Here is a 26,021-nt window from a genome sequence, read left to right as displayed (position 1 = left end):
GGAGTCCCCTGTAGAGCCTCTGGAGAGATAGCCTTCCCAGCACCTTAGTTTCATCTGCCAGTAGGATCCATTTCAGATTTCTCAGCTTCCAAAGTGGGAGATAATAAAATTACATTGTTTTAGGCCATTAAAGTTTTGGTTATTTGGAAGAGTGGTGATAGGAAACTAATAAAAAAAATATTGGTTGTGAGAAGCCAAAGAAGAGTTTAAAGTTGGAGGGTGACATGACCTCCTGGACCCGTTGAAAAGTGAGAGACTGGGCTGGAGGGCTGGAGGCAGCAACAGGGACCATGGGAGCAGGCAGGAGACACATCCTGGGCTGGGGATATAGCTCAGGGGGGAATGCTTGCCAGGCATGAACAAGGCCCTAAGTTAGATCCCCAGAATTGGGGGGAAAAAGAAAGAAAGAGAAAGAGAGAGAAATATTATATATAGAGAGAGGGGGGGAGGGAGAGGAAGGATACATCTTGGATGGATAAGTGGTAGGAGAGAAAGAAAAATACATTCAGGAAATCTTCTGAGGGTAGGAGCTATAAGAACTGAGAGTGGGGACAAAGGAGAGGGGGCGTGAAGATACACTAAGGTTTCTGACTGTGCACTGGGTGGACAGGTCAGTCAGAGGGCAGATACATTAGTTGGAACTCCCAAGGTAGGTTGAGGTAGGAGATTAAATTTAGGGGTTGGAGAAGCTAAATGAATATTTAAAGACATGGAATGGGTCAGACATGTTGTGGAGGCTGGGAAACCGCTGCCGGTGATTTGGTTAATTTCTCCAGCCAAGATCTAGTTTGTTGAAGGGAGACTGCACACACCTGAGCTGAAAGGACTGGACGCACAGACAATCTTTCATTGGGGTTTATGGCTCCGTTGCTCATATTATGAACACCTCATTTCCCAGGAGTTTGCTTCGCCCAGTTCTGAGACCCTCATTCAGAGGAGGTTCCTCCCTGGACTTACTGGGTGACCTATGTGGACCAGGCCACTCATGAAAACACAGAGACCCCACAGAATCAAACCATGTTTCTCATAGCAGCTTGATGTCACTTTTCTACTCTAAGAACTGAAAAGTCTGGGTTGCTTACTTGAAAAAGTCCCAAGTTCAACCAACACCGCTAAGTGACAAGGCTGATAAACACATTCCTTTTTTTTTTTTTTTTTTTTTTTTTTTTACCTCTGCTGCATAGTATTTGGCCATGGATGCTTCTTTGATGAATGGCCTTCCAGCTTCTACGAGCCTGGCAGCGTTGTATATTAGTAATCTGGTAGCTTCCAGCTGGGTGGCCACCTGGGCCACTTGGTGTTGAAGCCCCTATAACATTTAGGCACAAGACAGAGAATTATTATTTTTAAGACACAGCTTATAGTTAAGTTCTTTCATATATATAACAATGACAGACAAAATGTGCCCCCCCAAAAAAATTCACACTCATTTCATTTAAATATTTTAAAATCTGAGATCTGAAAATGTAATTAAGGCTCTACATAGAAATTTTGGGTTCTCTCTTCTTAGAAAGATCTCAAAGTTCCTGTAATTCTTTATAATTGTTATGATATAAATCATAACTTACCATACAGTCAAGTTTAAACATTTGGATGTTATATTTAATAATTATTTTCAACTTTCTTTATGATCAAAATGAGTTTAAACTAAAACCCAGGACAATAGAATTTTGAATATGTTATTTGCTAGAATTAAGAAAATTCTAATTTTTGCATGTGGCCTCAAGGCATTGGAAGTTGTTATTTGCAAAGTAATGAAGAAGTATTGGAAGAACTGACTTTTTTCCTTCAACTAACTTTATGAATGAGACTCTACTACAATACCCAGGAATAGAAACCAATTCCTTTGGCCAGGCGTGGTGGCGCACGCTTGTAATCCCAGTACTGGGGAGGCTGAGACAGGAGGAGCATGGGTTCACAGACAGCCTCAGCTACTTAGTGAGGCCCTCTGCAACTTAGTGAGACCTTGTTTCAAAATAAAGAATTAAAAATAGGGCTGGAGTGTAACTCAAAGATAGAATATCCTGGGTTCCATCCCAATACCACACACACACACACACACACACACACACACACACACACACACGCCAAGACAAAAGCTCCAATCGTGGCACCACACTATCTCTAGGACCTTGAGAACCCAGCCTCCAAGTGCTTCTTCCATTTCCTGCGCACAGGACGAGGATGACAGCCTACATCTCTACACGTGTGTGATGTGAGTGGGCTGACAGGATGTCTAGTCATTATAAACCTGAAAATGCAGCACAGTAGAGCCATTAGTATAGTAAGAAAATGTACCTGGAGCTGAGAGATGCTTAAAGGGAGGGTTTGTAACCACATACAGTCATTTTTCTGGAATTTTAGGTGACACATTGCAGGCTGCCTAAAAGGCTTGGCAAATGCTACTCTGGGGGCCCTGCCCTGGCAAAGACCTCAGTGTAGACAAGAATACCTTGCCATCAAGGAGTCCGTTTGCCTGGGGCGCTCTGAGAACTCACCTCAGTGGACCAGTCCAGTATTTCCCAAATGCTTGGCTAAAAACAGCTCATTTGCATTTGAGAACACACTGCATCACCTGGAAGACGGGTGTGTCAAATCTCTGAGGATTAGCTCAGGGCCTGGTCTGATGGAGGAGCCCGAAGCAAGCGTTGCCACGTACTGAGCCCTTGTTATAACCGTGTAGTTTGCTAAACACTTTATGCACACCTAATTTAAAATACGATGGGTGGGCATGGTGGCAGATGCCTGTAATCCTAGTACTCAGGAGGCTGAGACAGGAGGACCACAGGTGTGAAGCCATTCTCAGCAATTTAGTAAGGCTCTCAGCAACTTCATAAGAACTTGTTTTCAAAAAAAACCAAAAAGGTCTGGGAATATAGCTCAGAGATAGAATACCACTGGGTTCAATCCCTAGCACCCCCCCCCCCACAAAATAAAATAAAATAGGATGGGTCCTAGCGTACTATTTTTATTTTATAGATGAGGTAGTTGAGGATTTGAGAGATCAAGGCCTAAACCAAGGGAGGCTAAGCATCCCAGTCTTAAAATCTGAAATCCCCAATGCTCCAGACCCAAAATCTCTGAGTGCCAATGTGATGCCATGAGTGAAAAATTCCACAACATGAAACATTAAAAATATTACATAAACCACCTTTAGGCTATGTGGATAAGGTGTATATGCAACATAAATGGATTTCTACACATGGGTCCCATTCTTGAGATATCTCATTATGTCTATGTAAATATTACAAAATCTAAAAACAGCCGGGCGTGGTGGCGCACGCTTGTAATTCCCGCGCTTGGGAGGCGGAGACAGGAGGATCGCACAGGTTGGAAGCCAGCCATGCTGGCTTAAGAGACCCTGTTTCCAAATAAAAAAGTATAAAAAATAGGTCTGGGAGTGTAGCCCGGAGGTAGAAGGGCTTCCATAAACCCCAGTACCACCGGAAAAAAAAAAAAATCTAAAAACATCTAACGTCAAAACTACTTCTGGTCCCAAGCACTTCAGAGAAAGTGATACTCAACCTGTAAATAAAATAACTAGGATTTAGCCGGGCGTGGTGGCGCACGCTTGTAATCCCTGCACTTGGGAGGCAGAGACAGGAGGATCGCGCAGGTTCAGAGCCAGCCGTGCGCGCTGGCTCAGGAGACCCTGTTTCCAAATAAAAATGTAAAAATAGGTCTGGGAGTGTAGCCCGGAGGTAGAAGGGCTTCCAGGAACCCCAGTACCACCAAAAAAAATAAAAAATAAATAAATAAATAAATAAATAAATAAATGAACTAGGATTTGAACCCAGGAAGTCTGACTCCAGACTCCACCCCCTGGACTTAAAAGCAGTGAGGAGCCAGCGTGGTGGCCCACGCTTGGAATCCCAGCATTTGGGAGGCGAGACAGGAGGATCGTGGTTCGCAGCCAGCCTCAGCTCCTTAGTGAGGCCCTCTGCAACTCAGTGAGACCCTGTTTCAAAATAAAGAATAAAAAATAGGGCTGGGGGTAACGTTTGGAGGTAGAATGCCCCTGGGTTCTGTCCCCAGTACCACAAATAAAAATAAAAGCAGGGAGGAGACAGCTCTGCAGTGCCTACCAAGACATCCTGGACCCCAAATCCCACCACAGCTGGGCCTCAAGGACTATGGATCTGCCCTTGGAGAAAACGAGCACATTCACAAGTGTGCGCCCTGAGACCTCGCCCTCTCCCTCCCGCGCTTGCTGTAGAACCCCCTCTACAGCGTCCCTCCATGGCTTTTTAGCAGCGCTCTTTATTAACTGGAGGAGGGGAAAGTCAGGACGATGGAAAGGCCTTGGTTATTACTATTTTTTCTTTGTGTGTGTGTGGTATTGGGGATTGAACCCAGAAGCCTTCAACCTCTGGGCTATAGTCCCGGTCCTTTTTTTTTTATTATTTTAAAACAGGGTCTCACTAGGTTGCTAAGAGTGTCACTTAAGTTGCTGAAGCTGGTCTTGAACTTGCGATCCTTCTGTCTTAGTCTTCCAAATACTGGGATTATAGGTGTGCACCACCATGCCTGGTGAAAGAGCCTAATTATATACCTGAAAATCAAATATTCTTTTGCCAAATTGTATTCTTTCTTTAATGTATGGAATTGTGTAGTCAAAACATCCTTGGGCAAGTCCCAGCATCTGTTAAAAACAAAAAACAAACAACAGAAGATCAGTATTTCTCATCTTGTTATGAGTTTATGGTTCTGGTTATCCAAGTTGTAGATTCCTTTTACAGGGAATTTGAATAACTGAGGTAGGGGAAGAACTCGGGCTCCCAAGGCAGTGAGGTGTGTGTTAATTACACATCTTCATCTACTGTATTTGTAGAATTGAACTTCCAGTAACTGGGAGAAAATCTGGAGTTATTTCATATAAATATGAGTATATTTAATCTGAGCATAGAGTAAATATCCGGGAATGGCTATATTCACACAACAAGGCTACTGCTGAGGAATCTTTTCCTTTAGGTTCTGATTCTCTGGGTACAAAGTAAGCTGCAGAAATCCCACCCGGGACTGGCCTCAATGATATAGAGTGCCCCCTCCGGTCCTTCTAGAAGTCCAAGGGGAAAGGTAATTTTAACTTTCTTTCTGTTCATTTTACCTATGATTAACCACAGTTTCCAGCAAGGGGTATTAGACTGTAAGAGAACAGCATTTCTCAACCCTACAATCACATCAGAATCATCTGAGAAACTTGATTTAAAAAATATCCATTCCAGCCGGGAGTGGTGGCGCACGCTTGTAATCCCAGCATTCGGGAGACTGAGACTGGAGGACTGTGGTTCGTGGCCAGCCTCAGCTACTTAGTGAGGTCCTTTGCAACTCATTGAGACCCTGTTTCAAAATAAGGAATAAAAAATAGGACTGGGAGTGTAGCTCAGAGGTGGAATGCCCCTGGGTTCCATCCCCAGTGCAGGGAAAAAAAAAAAATTCCTGGGTATAACAACTGAATCCAAATCTTATGAGGTAGAGGGGTGGGGAAGGTGTGGTCTGAACATCAGCATTTTAAAAACTCTTTGAGTGATATAACACACAGCAAAGGTTGAGAGCAACTGACAGGTAAAAATACTAATTTACAAGCTTGAGGAATAAGGACGTGATAACAGCTAGCTGTGGTTGAGCTGTGTCACTGCTGATCAGTTTCTGTATCTATGAAACCATTTAAGCTTAGGTTTAAATGATTTTTTTTTCTTTTTCTTTTTCTTGAGGTACTACAGATGGAACCCAGGGGCATTCTACCTCTGGGCTACACTCCATCCCTATTTATAATTTATTTGGAAACAGGATCTCACCAAGTTGCTGAGCGCCTCACTAAGTAGCAGAGGCTGCCTTCGAACCTGTGCCATCCTCCTTGTCTCCTTGTCTCCTTGTAATCCCCACAAGTGGGGGGATTACAAGCGTGCCCACCACGCCCAGCTAGGCATGGTTTCTAAATGTCAACATTATGCAACTATTAAATAACTATCTAATTATGTCAAACTATGTTGGACATAATCTTTCTATGTTTTAGAAAAACAAAAAAAAAGTTAAAGTTTTTTGGGAAAACCAGTATTAGGGAGGCTGAGACAGGAGGATCTCGGATTATAGCATAGCCTCAGAAACCCAGTAAGACCTTAGCAACTTAGTGAGACTGTTTAAAAAAAAAACAAACTGGGAGATAGGTAGAATGCCCTTTGGTTCAATTCCTACTGTCAAAATAAATAAGTAAATAAATAAATTCATTAACTGATTTTGGGGGAAATGCCCATACACACCAATATTTCACTAGTGCTCACTAATATTTTTTTTTAATTATGGTACTAGGGATTACACCCAGGGGCATTCCATCTCTGATCTACACTCTTGTCTATTTTTTGTTTTGGAAACAGTCTCACCAAGTTGCTGAGGCTGGTCTCAAGCCTGAAATCCTCCTATCTTAGCCTTTCAAGTACTGGGATTACAGGCATGCACCACCATGTCTGACTCACATTTTCTTTTTAGCCTTTATTTTGAACCCCCTGGAGAACACACAATTATGTAAAAAATTAAAGGGGCAAAACCCCCAAGTTCCAAATTCAAGGAGGCAGCAGGTTCACTGTACTTCTGGCCATAAGATGATGTCCTTATAACTAAAGTTTAAATGATATAAAAATGGCATATAATGGCATAAAGACTGTCAATCAAAATAGGATTTTCCATCTCAGTAAAACATTTCCGTAAGTACTGAAGACTCACATCTCTCCAAGTGGGGGATTCTGAGGACAGATGACTTGAGTTCACGCTTTGACATGTCTTCTTCCTCTAAAAGCCATCTGCCGAAAGGCAATAACTACCTGACCTTAACTTTTAATTAGGTTATAAGGTAACTTGGAGTAATTAGACTAAAGCCCATGCCGCGTATTTTACTGCCCGAACATCTCTATTATTTATATGTCTGGGAACAATGAGGTCCAGTGCTGTAGTTTTTAATGCCATATTTGATGAAGTTAAATCGCAGAAAAACTTTAAAAAGGATTGCTATTCCAGTACTCTTCATGTATTATCTACTTTGTGGGAAACCTAGGTAAAGTTTTATGTGTGTGTGCGCGTGTGTGTGTGTTTGGCACTGGGATTAAGCCCAGGGGTATTCTACCTCTGAGCTAAAGCCCTAGCCCTTTTTATTTTTTATTTTGAAACAGGGTCTCATTAGGTTTCTGAGGGTCTTGCTTTAGTTGCTGAGGCTGGCCTTGAACCTATGACCCTCCTGTCTCAGCCTCCCAAGTACTGGTATTACAGGATTGTACCACCATGCCCAGCTCCTAGGTCAAGTTTAGATTTGAAGACTAGTTTGTTGGGCTGGGGGTGAAGCTCGGTGGTAAAGTACATAGTTAGCATTCTCAAGGCGCACGCACACACACACACACCACAGACACACACACACACACACACACACACACACACACACAAATTAGTTAGAAAAGGCCGGGTGTGGTGGCACATGCTTCTAATCCCAGCATTTGGGAGGCTGAGACTGGAGGATCGCGGTTCGTGGACAACCTCAGCTACTTAGTGAGGCTCTTTGCACCTCAGTGAGACCCTATTTCAAAATAAAGAATAAAAAATTGGGCAGGGGGTGTAGCTTGGAGGTAGAATGCCTCTGGGTTCCATCCCTAGACTGGCAAAAAAAAAAAAGAAAAAAGAAAAAAAATAATAATAGCAGAAGAAAAAATCTGTAATATATCAATTTGCATCAAAATCTCAAAGCTACAAGCTCTTGATTTTTAGATACTGATTAAAAATAAACAGACATATTATACAAAAGTAAAATACTGTTTAATAAAGCCAAATACTTTCTTTATTTTGTTAATCTAAAAAATAAGTGAGCTCATTTAATAAAAAATGTAGTATATATCCTAAAGGGCAAATTTGGTTAACAAATTGAATTGTTTTCATCTTACATTTCTATTTAATTGGAGCTATTTTATTTCATGTGCCACAAAAAATTGCTTGAGTTTCAAACAGGCAAAATACTAAGCCATAGAGCTTTTATCACCTATAAGCCAGAGACCCTTACACAAGAGAAAAAGTTGTCTTTAAAACATTTCTTCCAGGATTAATTTCATGCTTTGAAAAGGATGGCATTTTTAAAAAATGCCATATTTGTAATTCATTTTAGAAGTTACTGGTCCATGTATTATGTAATACTTTAATGTTCTCAAAACAGAAAAACTGTTGTCATGAAGGCATTGTTTGGTTCTCTGGATATTTATATAACTGGCCAAAGTGGAATTTGAAGGAATAAGCCATTCTTTCACGTATATAGGGGAAGGGCGCCATCTTGTGTTCAAAATCTTCTAAGTACTAAGTGCTTTGACCGCATTTCTTTTTCGCATTTTAATGTGGAAGAGCTTTCTCCACTTACCTGTGCAGCAATTCCTACTCTACCTTCATTAAGGCTTCCTATGGCGTACTTATAGCCCTGTCCGACTTGTCCCAAGACATTGGCTTCTGGAACCTGAAAATACAAATGTGCACTTACTTTTCAATTTAATTTGACATAATCTGTTTTCATTACATATGTACTTTTTTTTTTATATTGGGGATGGAACCCAGGGAGCTTCTACATCTCCAGATTATTATTATTATTATTATTATTATTATTATTATTATTATTATTATTATTATTTTGAGGTACTGGGGATGGAACCCAGGGGCATTCTACCTCCGAGCTACACCTCCCAGCCCTATTTTTATTCCTTATTTTGAAACAGCATCTCACTGAGTTGCACAGGGCCCCACGAAGTAGCTGAGGCTGTCTGCGAACCACAATCCTTCTGTCTCAGCCTCCCAAATGTTAGGATAACAAGCGTGCGCCACCACGATCGGTTTAATTTTTATTTTGACAGGGGGCCTTGCTAAATTGTTGAGGACCTCACTGAGTTGCTGAGGCTGGCCTCAGACATGTAATGTTCTTGTTTCAGCCTCCTAAAGAGTGGGGTTAGGAGCGCACCACCATGCAGACTGACCCAAGACCGTGGAGCTCACTATTGCATGGTCCAGAGCCTAGCACAATCTGTTCAATGAATGAATGAATCTAAAAAAAATAGCCTGTCAATAACATAAGTGAATAACAATTTTCCCCATTCTTATCTGTATGCAAATACTGTAAGATAACACAACCAGAACTACAGAAAACATGAAGAACTTGCAAAAGCGAGAGGAGTCAGCCTTTCTTCTTCTTCTCTTCTGCGATTCATTCTTATGAGTCCAATGAGAGCCGGGATTGTGGCGCACGCTCGTAATCCCAGCTCTTGGGAGGCTGAGGCGGGAGGATCGCAGTTCGCAGACAACCTCATCTACTTAGTGGGGCCCTTTGCAACTCACTGAGACCCTGTTGCAAAATAAAGAATAAAAAAAAATAGGGCTGGGGGTGTAGCTCAAAGGTAGAAGGTCCCTGAGTTCAATCCCCAGTACCAAAAATAAATAAGTAAAAGTCAACTGAAGAGCGTATGTAGACGTGTCTCACAAGAGAAAGGAAGAAGGAAGAGGAAACAGACTAAAATGTTTCTTTGTAATTAAAAAAATTAAGACTAGAAACAATACAAATACTTAGCTTTATACTACGGGTGGCAGGGCGAGGGCAGCGGAGAAAGGGGCACGCAGGCGGGACGTCAGGTGGGGGGAGCAGCGAGAACCAAGCGAAGGCTGTAAACAGTTCCTGCGCCCTTCCACACGCACATGCGCACAAAGATCCAGCCGCACTCTGCGCCGGGGAACTCAGGCCAGCCACCAGAGACAGCTCTGGGCTTCATTCTGCAGCCGCGCTTTGTGGGGTGCTGCCCGGTTGCTCTCCACTCTCACTGAGCAGCATCCCCATCTTGTGGCCTTAGGTGTACGGCCACCAGACTTCCTTCTCTGAAGCCTTGTTGGTTCCTAAGTACCAGTTTCATCAAGTACAACTATTTCAGAAGTACGCAAGTTAGAAAATACAGCAGATGAATTCCTGGCATGTGCTCTCAAGGCCAGCTGCCGGGCATGGGGCTTCCGCTCTGGCCTAAACTGCTGTGACTTGTCCTCGGCACGGGTTGGGACTGCACAAAGTTCTCTTCTGCGTGTGTTTATCACCACCCAGTATTCTGACCTCCTCCTGCACACCGCCTGTGTATTTGGACCCCCTCCTGCACACCACCTGTGTATTCTGACACCCCTTTTGTTCACCACCTGTGTATTCTGACCCCTCTCTTGCATACTGCCTGTGTATTCTGGCTCCCTCTTCACACAGCCTGTGTATTGACACCCCTCTTGCACACCGCCTGTGTATTCTGACACCCTCTGCATGCCTGTGTATTCTGACCCCCTCCTGCACGCCTGTGTATTCTGACACCTTGTACGCCGCCTGTGTATTCTGACCCCCTCCTGCATGCTTCCTGTGTATTCTGACATTCTTGCACACTTCAAATATTCTGACCCCCTCTTGCATACCACCTGTGTATTCTGACACCTTGCATACCACCTGTGTATTCTGACCCCTCCTGAACACTTCCTGTGTATTCTGACACCTTGCACACTGCCTGTGTATTCTGACCCCCTCCTGCATGCTTCCTGTGTATTCTGACACTCTTGCACACTTTCTGTGTATTCTGACCCCCTCTTGCATACCGCCTGTGTATTCTGACACCTTGCACTCTGCCTGTGTATTCTGACACCCTCTTGCACACCTCCTGTGGTTCACATCAGTCGTTTACTGGTTAGTCTACAACACCCACCTTGACATTTTCAAACGTTAGCGGGCAAGTGGAGGAAGCCCGGATCCCCATTTTGTTCTCTGCTTTCCCTATCTGGAGGCCTTCGGTGTCACGATCTACTAGGAAGCAGGTGATTCCTTTGTATCCCTGAAACAGATTGAAAATGCAATTGCCACGTGAAGTTATAAAACTCCGGACCTCCTATAAAATTCCTAGCTAATTTATGAAGTGTTCAAAGTAAACAAAAAATCAACAGTGGGCTTTAGTATAAATAGTAAAGGCGCTGAATTATAATGTGTATATTATTAAACAAAAATGAGTGGGGGACTAGACGCAAAAATCAAGGAGCTTACCGTTCACTTCTTCAGAAACCATAATGAATAGTAAAATTATTGTTATAATAAGATACTATATGATCAGAAGAATCCCATATTTTAAATTTAACTTTTTAAACATCTCCAAGTTTTCACAATGTTTTTTCTTTTTTTCTTTTCTTTTTTTTGCAGTGCTGGGGATGGAACCCAGGGGCATTCTACCACGGAGCTACACCCCCAGCCCTATTTTTTGTTCTTTATTTTGAAACAGGGTCTCACTGAGTTGGAAAGGGCCTCACTAAGTAGCTGAGGCTGTCTGTGAACCACAATTGCCTGTCTCAGCCTCTTGAATGAAGTGTGTGCCACCACGTCCAGCAGTTTTCATAATTTAATTCAACTAAATGTTACATTAGTGAAAAGACAAAAAATAAAATATATTTAGCATTTTGCTATATATGTATTTCCAAATGAATGATTTTTTGTTTTGTTTTGTTTTTCTGTACTGGGAATTGAATCCAAAAGTGCTTTACCACTGAGCTATAACCCCCAGCCATTTCCATTTTTGGGGGGGCGACTGGGGATTGAACCCAAGGGGTAGTGGTGGTATTTTATCTCTGAGCCATACTTCCAGACCTATTATTTTTTATTTTGAAACAGGGTTAAGTTGCTGAGGCTGTCTTTGAACTATGATCCTTTAGTCTCAGCCTCCCAAATACTGGAATCACAGGCATATAACACCACCCCAGCTAAAAAATTTCTTTATGAGACAGGGTCTCACTAAGTTGCCCAGGCAAGCCTCAAATTTGCAATCCTTCTGCCTCAGGCTTCAAAATAGCTGGGATTATAGGCATGAACCACTGCACTCAACTCTAAAATATTCTTAAAAATAGATGTATTATATAGGTATTTAAATTCTTCATTTCTTTCTTTTTTTGTGTGTGGTACTAGGGATGGAACCCAGGGGCATTCTACCTCTAAGCTCCATTCCCAACCCTATTTTTATTCTTTATTTTAAAACAGGGTCTCACTAAGATGCAAAGAGCCTCACTAAATAGCTGGAGCTGTCCGCGAACTATTATCCTCCTGTCTCAGCCTCCCAGGTACTGGGATTACAAGCGTGCGCCACTACATCTGGCTTAAATTTGAAATTCTCTAACGTTAAAAATTAGTTATCCATAAAACACTTTAGAATATAAATAATAAATGGCCCCCATGTTATTAATAATTGCATCAACAATTTTATTTTAGGAGATTAATAAATAAGAGGGCGAAAAGATGTCAGTTCAAGCCTCACATTTCCAGTAGTGAGGAGGATAATAAATTTAAGGCCAAGTCCTAAAAAGGAAATAGAAAGAGATAAAGAAAGAAAAGATGAGGAAGAAATGGAAAAACATTTTGTTTTCAAACTTACCGCAGAAGGATCTACATTTGCAAACACCAGGAAGAGTTCTGCGTACTCAGCGTTGCTAATCCACATCTTTGACCCATTGATGATGTAATAATTTCCCTTTTTATCGGCTCTAGTCTTCAAAGAAAAGCAATCACTACCGGCTTCAGCCTCTGTAAGGCAGAAGCTTCCTACCTACATGTGTGAGGGGGAAAAAAAATCCAAATGGCAATTGTATTTATGCTCTGCATAATAAATACTTATGGCAAAATGAATATTTGTAAATCAAACTTTTTAAAAAGTCTGTATTTATCAAATATACATATCAATTTTTTGCGTGTGTGGTACTGGGGATTAAACCCCAGGGCATTCTACTTCTGAGCTACCACCCCTACCCAGCCCTATTTTTTATTTTTTATTTTGAAACAGAGTCTTGCCAAGTCGAGACAGGCGTGAACCCGCAATCCTCCTGTCGCAGCCTTCAAACTTTGATAGTGATCATTTTCCAAAAAACCACGCTATTATTTGTCTAAGACAAATTTAAGGGCTTAAAAACATATGCTTACATTTATTTAAATTAATTTTAATAATTATAGTATGAAGCCATCTCAATATACATAAAAGCATCAACACATTTACTGGAAAATAGAATTGGGGACAAAAAAATAATAATTTTACTGCCTGATGAGTATCCTCTAAGTTTCCAAGTGGCAAATGAGAGATTGAGTATGATTTTCAAGTAGCCTTAATTTATTCAGCATTGCCTCATTAATTTTGGATGGTGCTACATTGTGGTCCTGGATAATAAAAATCAACATTGCAGCTACTTTTCTCCTGAAAATACTGTGAACTTAGAAAAGGCCAGGCTCATGTCAACAACTCTTCTCCACCTACTTTTTCTGTAGCCAGCTGAGTTAAATAGGTGGCCTTGTGTTCTTCGGTTCCGTGCTTTTTAATCAGATTATTAACCACTGTGTTCTGGATGTCACACAGGAGAGCCACAGATGGGTCAACTTTGGCTAATTCCTCTATGACTAGGATACAGGAAAAAAATGACGCTTCTGTTCCTCCATACTTTGCATCGATTTCAACACCCATCAACTACAGGAAAACAGAAGACAGATTAGGGAGGCCATTTTTAAGGGGGTCAGGAACTCACTTTCCCTTTCTTTCTTCCACTAGGAATTTAACTCGGGGGCATTCTACCCTTCAGTTACACCCCCAGCCCTATTTTTTTTTTTTTAATTTTGAAACAGGATTTCACTAAATTTCAGAGAGTCTCACTAAGTTGTGGAGGGCCTCTCTGACTTTGAATCTGTGATCCTCTTGTCTCAGACTCCCAAGTACAGGGCATGAGCCACCATGCCTGGCTTAAGACATTTCTTGCAAGAACAAATTCAAAGAAAAATTGTGACCATATATGTTCAGAACTTTAAAATTTTTGTATGTATATATATTGTATATATGTATATATATTTAGTTTGCTTGTCTATTTTGGTATAAGTAACAAAAACTCCATAACTAAAATAATATACATATATGAGTGCATACATACATATGTACATATGTGTATGTGTGTGTGTGTGTGTGTGTGTATATATATATATATATATATATATATATATATATATAAATTTTTTTCAGTACAGGGGATGGAACTCAGGGGCATTTTACCTCCTAGCTACATCCCCAGCTCTATTTTTTCATTCTTTATTTTGAAACAGGGTATACTAAGTTGTGGAGGGCCTCATTAAGTTGTTAAGGATGGTTGCAAACCTATATAACCTGTGATCCTCCTGTCTCAGCCTCTCAAGTATTGGTATTACAAGTATGAAACAACATATTTTTGCAAAAAACAAGATTACATGTTAGAACTATCATTTATTTCCTTTTTGGCTTCCAAACACTAAAAAAAGGCATAAAATGCTTTAAAGAGTAACTAATTGGAATGAAAAGATATATAATATAAATATACTCAGATGGCCTTTCTTGCTAAGAATTGTAGGAGATTCTTTGGTCTTTCACTATGGTCCCCTTTATACTCTTTGACTGATAAATAAACACAGGAAAGTAGCCCTCAGTGGGAATTTCTACCATTTCATTTAGCATAGACTCTTTTAGGCAAGTTCCTCCATCTTGATGTTTTGGGCCGAGGTAATGACTAAATGACCAATCCTTTTGGACCATTTTAGCAAGTCTAGCATGATTACCACACAACATTTGGTGGTGTTTGCTAGAGCCCCACTCGACAAGACACAGGTGCCGGGTAAAAACAACCACATGCCGGCCAAGGCTTTCCAGTAGCAGTGTTCAAGGCTGACTGGCCAGTCATTAACTCCTGAGCCTAGAACACAGAACTTCCATGATAGGACTCCATTTTAAGTGACGTCATTTCAGGAAGTGTGTATGTGTGACTTAAGACTCACAGCTGGTAACAGGTAAAGGACAATGCTCCTGTTCTCCCTACTCTCCTGGAATCACTCCATGCTGTGACCAGGGTTGTGGCTCTTAGGCTTCAGGCTGAAGAAAGACTTCATTATTAGGAAGGCAGAACTGCGAAGGGGGATGGCTGAGACCAGAAAGATGCTTTCAGAGAAAGACCTGAAGAATATGGGCGTCCCAGGAGATGGAGGCCATGACAGCTATCGGATTATAATATCTTTAGCAGCTGCTTCTCTATAAAAGTGACTAATTTTTCCTCAACTGGAAGTATAAGGCAGGTGACCCAAGGGCTGGGACAACAGGTGTTAGGAGGCAGGCGGAGCTACTCTAAACAAGAGCAGCTTATGGAGATGGGTGGTGTGTGCTCGAGGACTGATGCCTCAGGAGTGATTCCGAGCTGTGGGACTGTAGGACATCTTAGAGGAGTCCAGAGGGTCTGCAAGCAATATGAACAAAACCTGGCTAAGACCTCAGAGTCTGTCTTATGCCGGGAATTTCCATTCGACCCAATGGGCTCCACACCAGATTCCATTTTCTAAGAGTTTCACTGCCAACAGAAAGTTGGAAAGAAATTACTAAAAGCTGGTTGCTTTAACTTAGCTTATTTGTTTTTAAAGGGGTCTTTATGGACTGGGTTTGAACCCAGGCGGTGCACTTGCCAGGCAAGCGCTTTGCCACTGAGCTACATCCCAGCCCAAGCTGGTTACTTTAAAACAAGCAGAAACAAAACAATATTGCTAAGTGGCCAAGCTTATTTTTCAAGTAGGATGACAAGTGAGATTTAGGACGATGGCTCTGAATAACAGCGACTAGCTCGGGGACATCCTTAGTGTCCAAAAGGAAAGCAATATATCCCTTTGCTCCTATGGTGAAGAGTGAGTGTGGTGATTTTTAAGATGTTCTCCTTGGAGCCCCATGCTGATAACCTCCCCTTACCCACAGCCAGGGCAGTTCTGCCTTAATTTAGGTGATCTGTTGTGCTTCCTCCAAAGGTCTGTGTGACTTAAATGGAAATCTGTTGCCTTGGTTAATGTGGAGTTCAGATGATTCAGGTAGAATGCGCAGGACACTACGTTGAGCTGGGAAATTGCTGGTTGCTGCAGTCCTCCCGTGCACTGTATGACGCTCGGCGGCAGCATCCCTCCTTGTTGAAACATAAGGGTTAAGGCAACAGGCTGTGGCCTTTGCAGAACTAGTCTCAAGGTGAGGAATGTACTGACCATACCCTTTCTCATCCTTCCTTCATCTGTAAAGGTCAGCAGTGGTGTGAGGGAGAGCACGCCATTTCCCTCTCCCTTTCCCTCGGAAGTATGTACCTTAAAGGCAAAACTGCTCCTGGTTGAGAACCACTGGTCTAAAGAAACCCCTCTCTCCTTTCCAGTCTTTTACTTAAAAAGCACAATATTTCCACTTTAAAATGACAATTCAGCTGGGCGTGGTGGTGCATGCTTGTAATCCCAGCATTTGGGAGGTTGAGACAGGAGGATCGTGGTTCACGGCCAGTCTCAGCTACTTAGTGAGGCCCTTTGCAACTCAGTGAGACCCTGTTTCAAAATAAAGAATAAAAAATAGGGCTGGGGGTGTAGCTCGGAGGTAGAATGTCCCTGGGTTCAATCTCCAGTACTGGAAAAAAAAAAAAAAGCCAATTCAATGATTTAAAAACTTAAAGCACAGGAATTCTAATTAGGGCCCCCAAAAGAATAAAGAACACAGACATTTTTAACTAGGAAATGAAGAGTTGGTTACATTTGGTATAGTCCTTAAATTTAAAAGAATGTATATGTGTTAGTAATGAAATAGATTTATAGAATTTTGGAATTAGAAGAATTATAAAATATATACCCCTTGTTGAAATAATCCTTGTATAACTGATTTCTCCATCTTTGAATTTTCATCCATGATTGAAACCAAAGGAGCAACTTCTTCCTGTGCAAATTTTTTAACTGCAAGAAAGAGAATTACTTGATAAGCCTCTGCTCAATTGGCAGTCATCTTGATAACAATACTAACTGTTCATTGATAGTTTGCTGACAAACTGACTTTTTAACTAGTAAGTTGAAAAGTAAGAGTCTGTCAGCAAACTATGGAATTTAAAATAGAAATTACAGTTTTTTAAATACAGAAAAGAGTAATCCTCAACTTCCTTTGTAAGCTTTGATGGCATTAAAAATAAATGATACGGGTATATGTTACAAAAACAATACAGAAAACACAAAATGAGAAATGAACGCCTTATTTCCTAATCTGGCTCTTCTGTCCCTCTCCCTAAAGGTAACTCATTTTATGTTTATTACAGTCTTTCTGAAAAATTTTCTTTGAAAATCATATATATATATATATATATATATATATATATAGATAGATAGACAGACACACACAGTAGATACTTATCAATTTATCTATCTATCTTCCCAAAAGGACTCATATGATACACATTCAACTTTCTTCCCACCTGGACCTTCATGATCTTTCTGTGCCAGCACATCCCACCTAACACGGGCCTTTTAATTGCTATATGGTGACAAAGGACAAGGTTTCTCCACTTGGGCACTCTGGGTGTCTTGGGACAGGTAAGCCTCTCTTGTGGAGCTGTCCTGAGCACTGTAGGACGTTTGCGGCATCCTTGGCCTTTAGAGAACTAGCAACCAGCAACACATGCCCTCTCCAAGACTCTGCAAGAAACTCATAACAGGCTACTTCTGGCAAGAACTGGAGAAGCAGGGAATGCAGGTGGGAAAGAATTAATTTTTAACTAGACACCATTTTATTATGCTGTTGCTTTTATTTTTATTTTTTTATTTTGTTGTGGTACTGGGGATTGAACCCAGGGGAATTCTACCTCCAAGCTACACACCCAGCACTATTTTTTAATTTTTAATTAATTAATTTATTTATTCATTTATTTATTTATTTTTGGTGGTACTGTGGTTCCTGGAAGTCCTTCTACCTCTGGGCTATACTCCCAGACCTATTTTATACTTTTTATTTTGAAACAGGGTCTCACTAAGTTGCAGAGGGCCTCACTAAGTAGCTGAGGCTGGCCTTGAACCTACAATCCTCTTGTCTCATTCTCCCAAGTACTGGGATTACAACTACACTCAGCTCTGCTAAAATTGCATATGTGTTAGCTAGATGTGGTGGTGCATGCTTGTAATCCCAGCATTCAGGAGGCTTAGACAGGAGGATATGGGTTCTTGGACAGCCTCTGCTACTTAGTGAGGCCCTCTGCAACTCAGTGAGACCCTGTTTCAAAATAAAGAATAAAAAATAGGAGTGGGGATGTAGCTCGGAGGTAGAATGCCCCTGGATTCCATCCCCAGTGTTGCAAATAAATTAATACATAAATACATAAATACATAAATAAGATGTGTTATTTTTCAAAACTATTTTATGTCAGAAAATTCCATTCACAAACTTAGATGAATGTATCTTCCAATCTACCTGATGTCATTTCATATTGTAGACCCAGCTCGTGGAGCAGAGGAGTAACATAGCAAAGGTGAGACATGTACTGACCTGCGCTCTTTATCATCTCCTCCTCCTCTGTGAACGTCTGCAGTGGTGCACAGGGTAGTGCACTGTTCTTCATACTGAGGAGAGGTTCTGTCTGGGAAGATTTTAGGGCACGGGAAGGAGTTTTCCAAGAAGACAGGCATGCTGGGAAGTTTCTTCTTAGCTTTAGGAACATCCCAATTGAAGAGACATACACACACATGAAAGTCAGAAAGATGAGTGAACATCTATTTTTTTGGAAATAGATTCCTAACCTATTCTTATATTTCATATTGCCAAAAATAAGAAAGCTTCATTTAGTGTACTTTTAAAATCACTGTCTTCTGAACACAAACATAAATCAATAGGATATGATAACCTCCTTTTTTTTTGCGGGTCTGGGGATGGAACCCAGGGGCATTTGACCTCCGAGCTACACCCCCTGCCCTATTTTTTTTTATTATTCTTTATTTTGAAAGCAGGTCTCACTGAGTTGCAGAGGGCCTCACTAAGTAGCTGAGGCTGTCCGCGAACTGCGATCCTCCAGGTCTCAGCCTCCCGAATGCTGGGATTACAAGCGTGCGCCACCTCGCCCGGCTTTCCTTTTTTTTTTTTTTTTTTTTTTTTTAACAACAACTGGATAGTTAATTTTGACTGATCAAGGAGATGGAACTCATTCTCAAAATGTATTTCTGGGCTAATGTGGTGGTGTACACTTGCAATACTAGTATGAGATCTTTCTATCTTGAGATAGAAAGACCACAGGTTCAAGGACAGCCTCAGGATAGTAGTGAGACTCATCAACCAAGACCATTTTTCAAAGTAAAAATAAAAAATAGGTTTGGGGGTATAGTTCAGAGATGGAATGGCCCTGGGTTCAACCCTCAGTGTCTGACTGACTGTCTGTCTGCCTCTCTCTCTCTCTCGCGCACGCGCTCTCTCTCTCTCTCATACACACACACACACACACACACACACACACACACACACACACTTCTCATTTCACTGACTTCTTGGATAGAGAAACTAGAATACAACACAACCAATGTCTACGACTGACCACTGCTGAGCGTAGTTAATGAGGCACAGAGCAGACGCAGGCAGAGCCGTCTGCCGGGCTCTGTGGCCCTGCCAGCTGTGCTTCTGCGGTTTCCATAGCTAGCTTGTCTTCTCAGTGTCTCCCTGGTAAGAGGCTGCATAGCATAAGGGCTAGAGAACAGCCTCAGATCTGGAAGAACAGTTTCAACTCCTAGCATCTGATATGTAATAACTATGTGATCTTGGGCAAGTGATTTTTTTTGTACTGGGGATTGAACTCAGTGTCATTCTCCCTCTGAGTGACACCCCTAGCCCTTTTTATTGTTAGTTTTGAAATAGGGTCTCACTAGGTTGCAGAGAGTCTTGCTAAGTTCCTGAGGCTAGCCTTGAACCTGCAATCTTCTGGTCTCAGCCTCCCAAGTACTAGGATTACAGGTGTGTACAACCATAGCTGGCTGGGACAAATGATTTTTTACTTCTTAGTTAAAATCTTAGAATCTGTTTTCTTACCTGTAAAATGAAGATAAACTCTTGGAGTTTCATGAGAATCAGCAAAACAATCTATATAAAGATTTTAGCATAGCATGTACGTACACATAGGAAGAGCTCAATAAACACTAATGACTATTTCTACTACAATGGGTTGGAAGACAGTTGTGATAGTCATCATGGCTGAAGTAATAATGTAAACTGTCAGCTATCACGGCTCACCATTCGTGTTTCCTATTGGTGTGTCTCAAATCTTTCCACAAATGTGGTGATAAACTAAGTTTTCTCAATAGTTGTGATTATACACTGAAAACCTAAGAAAAATGAAACTAGAGTCACCATATTTGAAATCACTGCCAATCTTTGTTACATGTCAGACAGTCTTCACAATTATGTGCCTAGGTGCAGATATATTCTACTCTGGATTCACCTGGGCAAAAGAAACATTGACCAGTCAGAAGGAAAAGATGTGTCTGCATTTCTCTCATTACTTTTGTTGTTGTTGTTTTCAGAATTAGGAGTCAGAGAGCTTAGCGGAAAGTTGCACTCATTAAAAGACAGAGTTGGGATGGAAAAACTTTGGGAAAGAAGGTTATAAGAGGTATTGTCTTTTTCCTGATGAGCTAGACAGCAAAAAAGTAAAAAGAAGAATAAATAGGTGCAAAAGGGCTCAAGATGGGGAGGAAAGTTGCTAACTAGCCAAAGGGGGGTGTTATGACTGGACATGGGGTGCCCCCAGACAAGCTCATGTGTGGGCAATGCAACAATATTCAGAGGTGAAATAAATGGGTCAGGGCTCTGATCTCTTTGGTGGATAAACCCACTGAAGGATTAATGGTGTGAATGGCTGATAGGTTAATGATCTGAGCAGACCTACTGGGTAATAACTACGGCAGGTCGGTGTGGCTGAGGAGGCAGGTCACTGGGCACTATACATCTATCCCTGTTCCCTCCTGCCCCTGCTTCCCAGCTGCCTCTCAGCTTCACTCTGCCAGGCCCTGCTGCCAGGAAGGCTTTGCCTAGGAGTCAGCCAACTATGGACCGAACCTCTGAAAGCTGTGAGCCAAAATAAAACAAGCTTTTCTTTCTCTAAAAAAATTTTTTTTTCAGTACTTGGGATTGAACCCAGGGGCATTCTACCTCCAAGCTATACATCCAGCCCTTTTCGTTTCTTTTGAAACAGAGTCTCACTAAGTTGCGTAAGCTGGTCTCAAACCTGCAATCCTGTCTCAGCCTCCCAAGTATTTGGATTGCAGGTGTGCACCACCTTGCCTGGCTCTTTTCAGGTATTTTGGTCACAGTGATGAAAAAGCTAATATACGGGAAAGTGGCAGCAATTGGCACAAAGAAAGAGAAGGAAGGAAAGTGGAGAGGGAGGAGAAGTAAGTATGGGGGAAATTCGCTCTAGGCTGGCAGCAGAGTTCTGAATGGTGTCCTTAATATACATTTGAATGAGTCAAAGAAAGAGACAACTAATCTCCATAAAATGCTCATGAAACTTGCTTATCCACTTCAAAAACTGCAATAGATTGCCCACATTCCTTATTTCTAGGAGATTATTTACTTTAGACCCACTACAGAATGATTTCTGTCTCTTAAGTCAACATATCACCTTTGTACCTAAGTTAATGTTTAAAAGAAAGACCACCACTGAGAAATTCAAGAATCCAGTGGGTCTTATGATAATACTTATTTTTTCCTGCTGACACAATTATGAGTTCCTTAGTCTGAACACTGCTACTGACCAAGTATATGACTGTTCAGCACAGAGCAATTACTTTAGGTCTGCAGATTGGATAACAGAGGCAAATGTACTTTTATAAAATGGTACATGATCATAGAGTGAGATTATTGAAGATGGTCCTCTTAAAATACAGGGAATCCATTTTTAAGCAAAGCATTTCCTACCATTTTGGCAGAAAAAAACGTTCCCTTTAATGTGAGACTTTAATAAAGGAAACTTGTCCTTTCCTTGCCTTTAACTGCATGGCCAGGATTTTGATGTTGATTTTCTCAAGCCCCCTGCCCTTCGGTGTTGACTGCAACGGTGGCAGCTTTGGTGTCCACTCCATCAAAATGATTTTCCACAGTTATAACCCATTGCACCACATCATCACATTTTTTTGTAGAGAGCAGCAATTGCTACTTGAATGGAATAATGGTTATTTATGCCTTGCCAAATACTTTTTGGAGCTTGAGTCTGATCTGTTTTCTACTCAGCTGATCACTGTTGCACTTAAAAGTGCTGATGATCAAACCTGGGGCCTGTTAGAACCTTGTGGACAGAAAAATAGAGTATATGAACTTGGATGGGGTGGGAAGTGCAACTTTAGTTTACTAACCTCTAACCAAAATACAGCATTTCTTTCAAATATGATTGTGGTCAACAAGTTATGGTACTATTAACAGTATCTGTGACTCAGCCACCAAAAGAAATTACATCTATTTTATCATATGGAACTGGTGATAGGAAATAGATCGATACCTTGAGATATTATTTGTGCTCATCACCACTTCAAAACTATAGCAACTGTTAGAACCACTGCCTGTTCTTATTTAAACATGGCAGAAGGCTGCTTCCCCCCCACTTCTGAGAAGGTTCCTTTTCCTGGATTAGGGCAACTTTGCTGTCCTTCAAGTACCTACTTCTCCTGAAGCTCCTTCAAGTGGAAACCGTTTTGTCTCTCACAATCGACCTATCCAGGGATGAGGAGGACTGGTCTCTTCACGGTACTCTGTTGGGGTCTGCTCAACCGCCTGACAGAACTACGAAAACTTCTGATGAATCTGCAACATGTAGCGCCGAGCGGATATGGAGGGCATAACTACTCCCCTTGCCCCCGCTTGCCCAATTTGGTAATGTTGAGCCTTATTGGCTCAAATAATGCTTCCATGCTCATGAACCCCTCGTGTATTGGATAATGATTGGCTGCAAGTTATGTACTTTGCACATGCAAGAGTGACCTTTAGCTTGATAGGTGAGAATAGTTTCCTTTGGAAATCCCCCTTGCAGGTTTTGCTTTAAATTGGGTTGCCTGAGAGAAATAAATGAGATCCTGCTTGACACGTCTCCCGGCTCATGTGGCTCTGTTCGGGCCGTCGGCACTCTCCTTTCTGCTCAGCCCCACTGCTGATGGGCTGGACCCGTCAATCCTCAGTGAAGTTTCAAGAACATTATACCTCCATCTTCTTGGGGCAAGGAGTAAGGGGAAGGAGGAATAAGGGGGACCATTTCCCTTAGGCTCAGGGCAGCTACCAAGGAAACCCTTCCCCACCCCTCTTCCCAGATCTTATGCCCTTTGGATAATTTCCCTTATTTACTGAACCTAGCTCACAAATATTCTCTTCACCTACCGGGAGCTGAGAGTTCAAATTCAGAGTCCATGAGGCTAATTCTGGCCATGAACTCTTCATATCCAGAGATTTTCTCCACTGCCACCCGGTTTCACTGTCCATCTGCTCCAAGCCATCTCTCAGTACTGCTCTCTCCTAAATCTCCATGTCACATCAGAGCTTCCTGTTTCTCCAGCTTGCCTGCTAAACTATGGCACTAAACTTGTTCCAGAACATCGCCATCTCCCCAGCTTCTTCAGCACCTCAAAGTTCTTTCTCTCCGACAGTCTGCCTTGCTTTCATGACCCTCATTAACCAGCTTAGGTTCTGTGGCTGATCTTCGCAAATATTACCCCTCAATACCCTAAATAAGCATCCTGACTTCCATTTTCTTTTCCTTTGGTTGTGTTGAGATGTTGGCCTTACAGAAGAGTTGCACAAATAGCATGGCGTTCCCATCCATTACCCTTCACTCACTGTCCCTAATTGTGAGCACCTAACATAACCACTATTCGGTGACCACATGACCTCTTACAGACAGAAGACACAGACGAGGGAGCCTCGTACAATCATGAATCCACAGCCACCACCTTCAGCTTCATGCGCAAGATCCTTTGCACTTGAGTTTCCATACTCAGTCCCTTTCCTGTGCTCTACATGATGCCTCAGCCCTGCCCTTCATGGCTAACTAACGACCTCTCTTTTTACTAGAGAGAAAATAAATACCAACAATGGGAACCAGCTCTGGTGCTGACCACCAAGCCTGTAAATCATCCCGCATCTGCAACCACCTTGTTCTTCGTCCCCCCTGTTAAGGCCTGGCCCTGCAACCCTTACCTGGGTCTCAGCCCTCCTGCCCTCCTACGATCCTCGGCCATCACTGTGTCCTCTCTCATCTTTCCCATTTCTTCTTCAAACTTCTCATTAGCAGAAAAACCTGCTCTAATTCTTACTGCTTGAAGGTTGATATGCTGAGAACTTTAAGCAAAATGAGCAGCTTCCACGGCTGGCTCCCTGTCCTCTTCTCATCCCTCTCTCCTAAAGGGAAGAGAGGGACTTTCTCTTAAAGTTGCCTAATCTCGCCAGGCATGATGGGGTATGCCTGCCATCCCAGTACTTGGGAGGCTGAGATAGGAGGATCAAAGGTTCTAGGCAAGTTTCAGAAATTAAGCAAGACCTTGTTTTAAAATAAAAAATAAAATTGGGCTGGAGGTATAACTCAGTGGTAGAGAGCCCCTGGGTTCAATCCCCAGCAAGACAGACAGACAGACAGAAAGACACACACACACACACACACACACACACACACACACACACACACTCAGAGTTGCCTAATCTGACCAAGGAAATTTCTCCAGAAGAGCAAGGTCTCCGCCCACTTTGCCTGAGGCTACTGCCTATTCTTTGAGTTCATTCATCTCCTTAAAAACAATTTACAGTAGTTCCCTCTTATCGTGGTTTTGCTTTCTGTGGCTGTAGTTAACCTGTCATCTAAAATTATCAACTAGAAAATCCCAGAAATAAACAATTTGAAAGTTTTAAACTGCATGCCATTCTGAGTACCACAATGAAATCTCATACCTCCTTGCTCCATCTGGCCAGGACTGAGCTGTCCCTTTGTCTGGCTGTATCTGCTGGCTATTAGTCACTTCACACTTAGTAGACATCTAGCTTATCGGGTTGACTGTAGTGCAGTGGCAGTGCTGCATTCAAGGAACTGTAGTTTACTTAAGAGTGGCCCCAAAGTTAAGAGGAATGATGCTGGCAATTGGGATATGCCAAAGAGAAACATAAAGTGGGTCCTTTAAGTGAAAAGGTGAAAGTTCTTGAGTTAATCAGGAGAGAAAGAAAGAAAGAAAAGAAAGAAAGAAAAAGGTATGCTGAGGTTGCTAAGACCTACAGTAAAAATAAATCCTCTATCCACACAACTGTGGAGAGGAAAGAAATTCATTCCCTCTTACCGCCTCACCTTAAGCTACAAACATGGCCATGGTGTCTGCTACGTGCTTCTTAAGACAGAAAAGGTCAACGCTATCCACGGTTTCAGACACCCACGGGTCTTAGAAAGTATCTCCTGCTTTCCTGTAAAGGGCACCTCTGACTGAAGTCACTAAGGGGTTAAAACTGTTCTGAAAAAGTTGTTTTTGTGGCTTTGCTCCCTTCTTCTGTGTTTTAAACTGCAAGGTTAGCTACTCCAGGGAAAAGCAATTAAAAGGACTTGAATCACAAAACTTCCTAATCAGTGACCTTTCTCTAGATTCAAAGAAGCTAGGACTAGAGCTTCAGATAACATTAAGGTACAGTCACAGCCGGGTGTGGTGGCACAGGCTTGTCATCCCAGTACTTGGGAGGCTGAGACAGGAACATCACAGGTTCAAGGCCAGCCTCAGCAATTTAGTGAGACCTTATTTCAAAACAAAAATAATAAAATAGGGCTGGGGTGTAGCTCAGAGGTAGAATGCCCCTGGATTCCATCCTCAGCAACACGCACACGCACACACACACACACACACACACACACACACACACACAAGTGCACCACTATCACAAAGCATACAACTTGGTAATACTATCATTTAAACACAGAGGGATATGCCGGGCGTGGTGGTGCACCCTTGTAATCCCCGCGCTTGGGAGGCGGAGACAGAATTGCGCTAGTTCAAAGCTAGCCTCCCTGGCTTAAGAGACTCTGTTTCCAAATAAAAAATATAAAATAGGTCTGGGGGTGTAGTCCAGAGGTAAAAAGGGTTTCCAGGAACCCCAGTATGACAATAAAAAACCCAAAAAACAAAAACAGAGGGATAGATAATGTTTAAC

At 42.0% G+C, this 26,021-nt stretch overlaps 1 protein-coding gene across 1 annotated transcript in view; it reads right to left on the bottom strand.

Annotated features, from left to right (window-relative positions):
* ACADSB (acyl-CoA dehydrogenase short/branched chain) overlaps window positions 1–26,021 on the bottom strand; it is a gene marked incomplete at both ends in the record, with an annotated part of 46,252 nt that overhangs the window by 1,882 nt on the left and 18,349 nt on the right. Inside the window, 8 exons of the mRNA XM_080693716.1 lie at window positions 1,172–1,309; window positions 4,553–4,642; window positions 8,387–8,479; window positions 10,731–10,856; window positions 12,435–12,605; window positions 13,305–13,511; window positions 16,695–16,795; window positions 18,369–18,528. Coding sequence (XP_080549842.1) covers window positions 1,172–1,309; window positions 4,553–4,642; window positions 8,387–8,479; window positions 10,731–10,856; window positions 12,435–12,605; window positions 13,305–13,511; window positions 16,695–16,795; window positions 18,369–18,528 — 1,086 coding nt within the window. The remainder of the gene's footprint in view (window positions 1–1,171; window positions 1,310–4,552; window positions 4,643–8,386; window positions 8,480–10,730; window positions 10,857–12,434; window positions 12,606–13,304; window positions 13,512–16,694; window positions 16,796–18,368; window positions 18,529–26,021) is intronic.

This window comes from Muscardinus avellanarius (assembly GCF_963383645.1).
Source record: "Muscardinus avellanarius genome assembly, chromosome: 4".
NCBI lineage: Eukaryota > Metazoa > Chordata > Mammalia > Rodentia > Gliridae > Muscardinus > Muscardinus avellanarius.
Note: the sequence above shows the minus strand (reverse complement) of the source record. Positions and strands in the feature narration are given on the sequence as shown.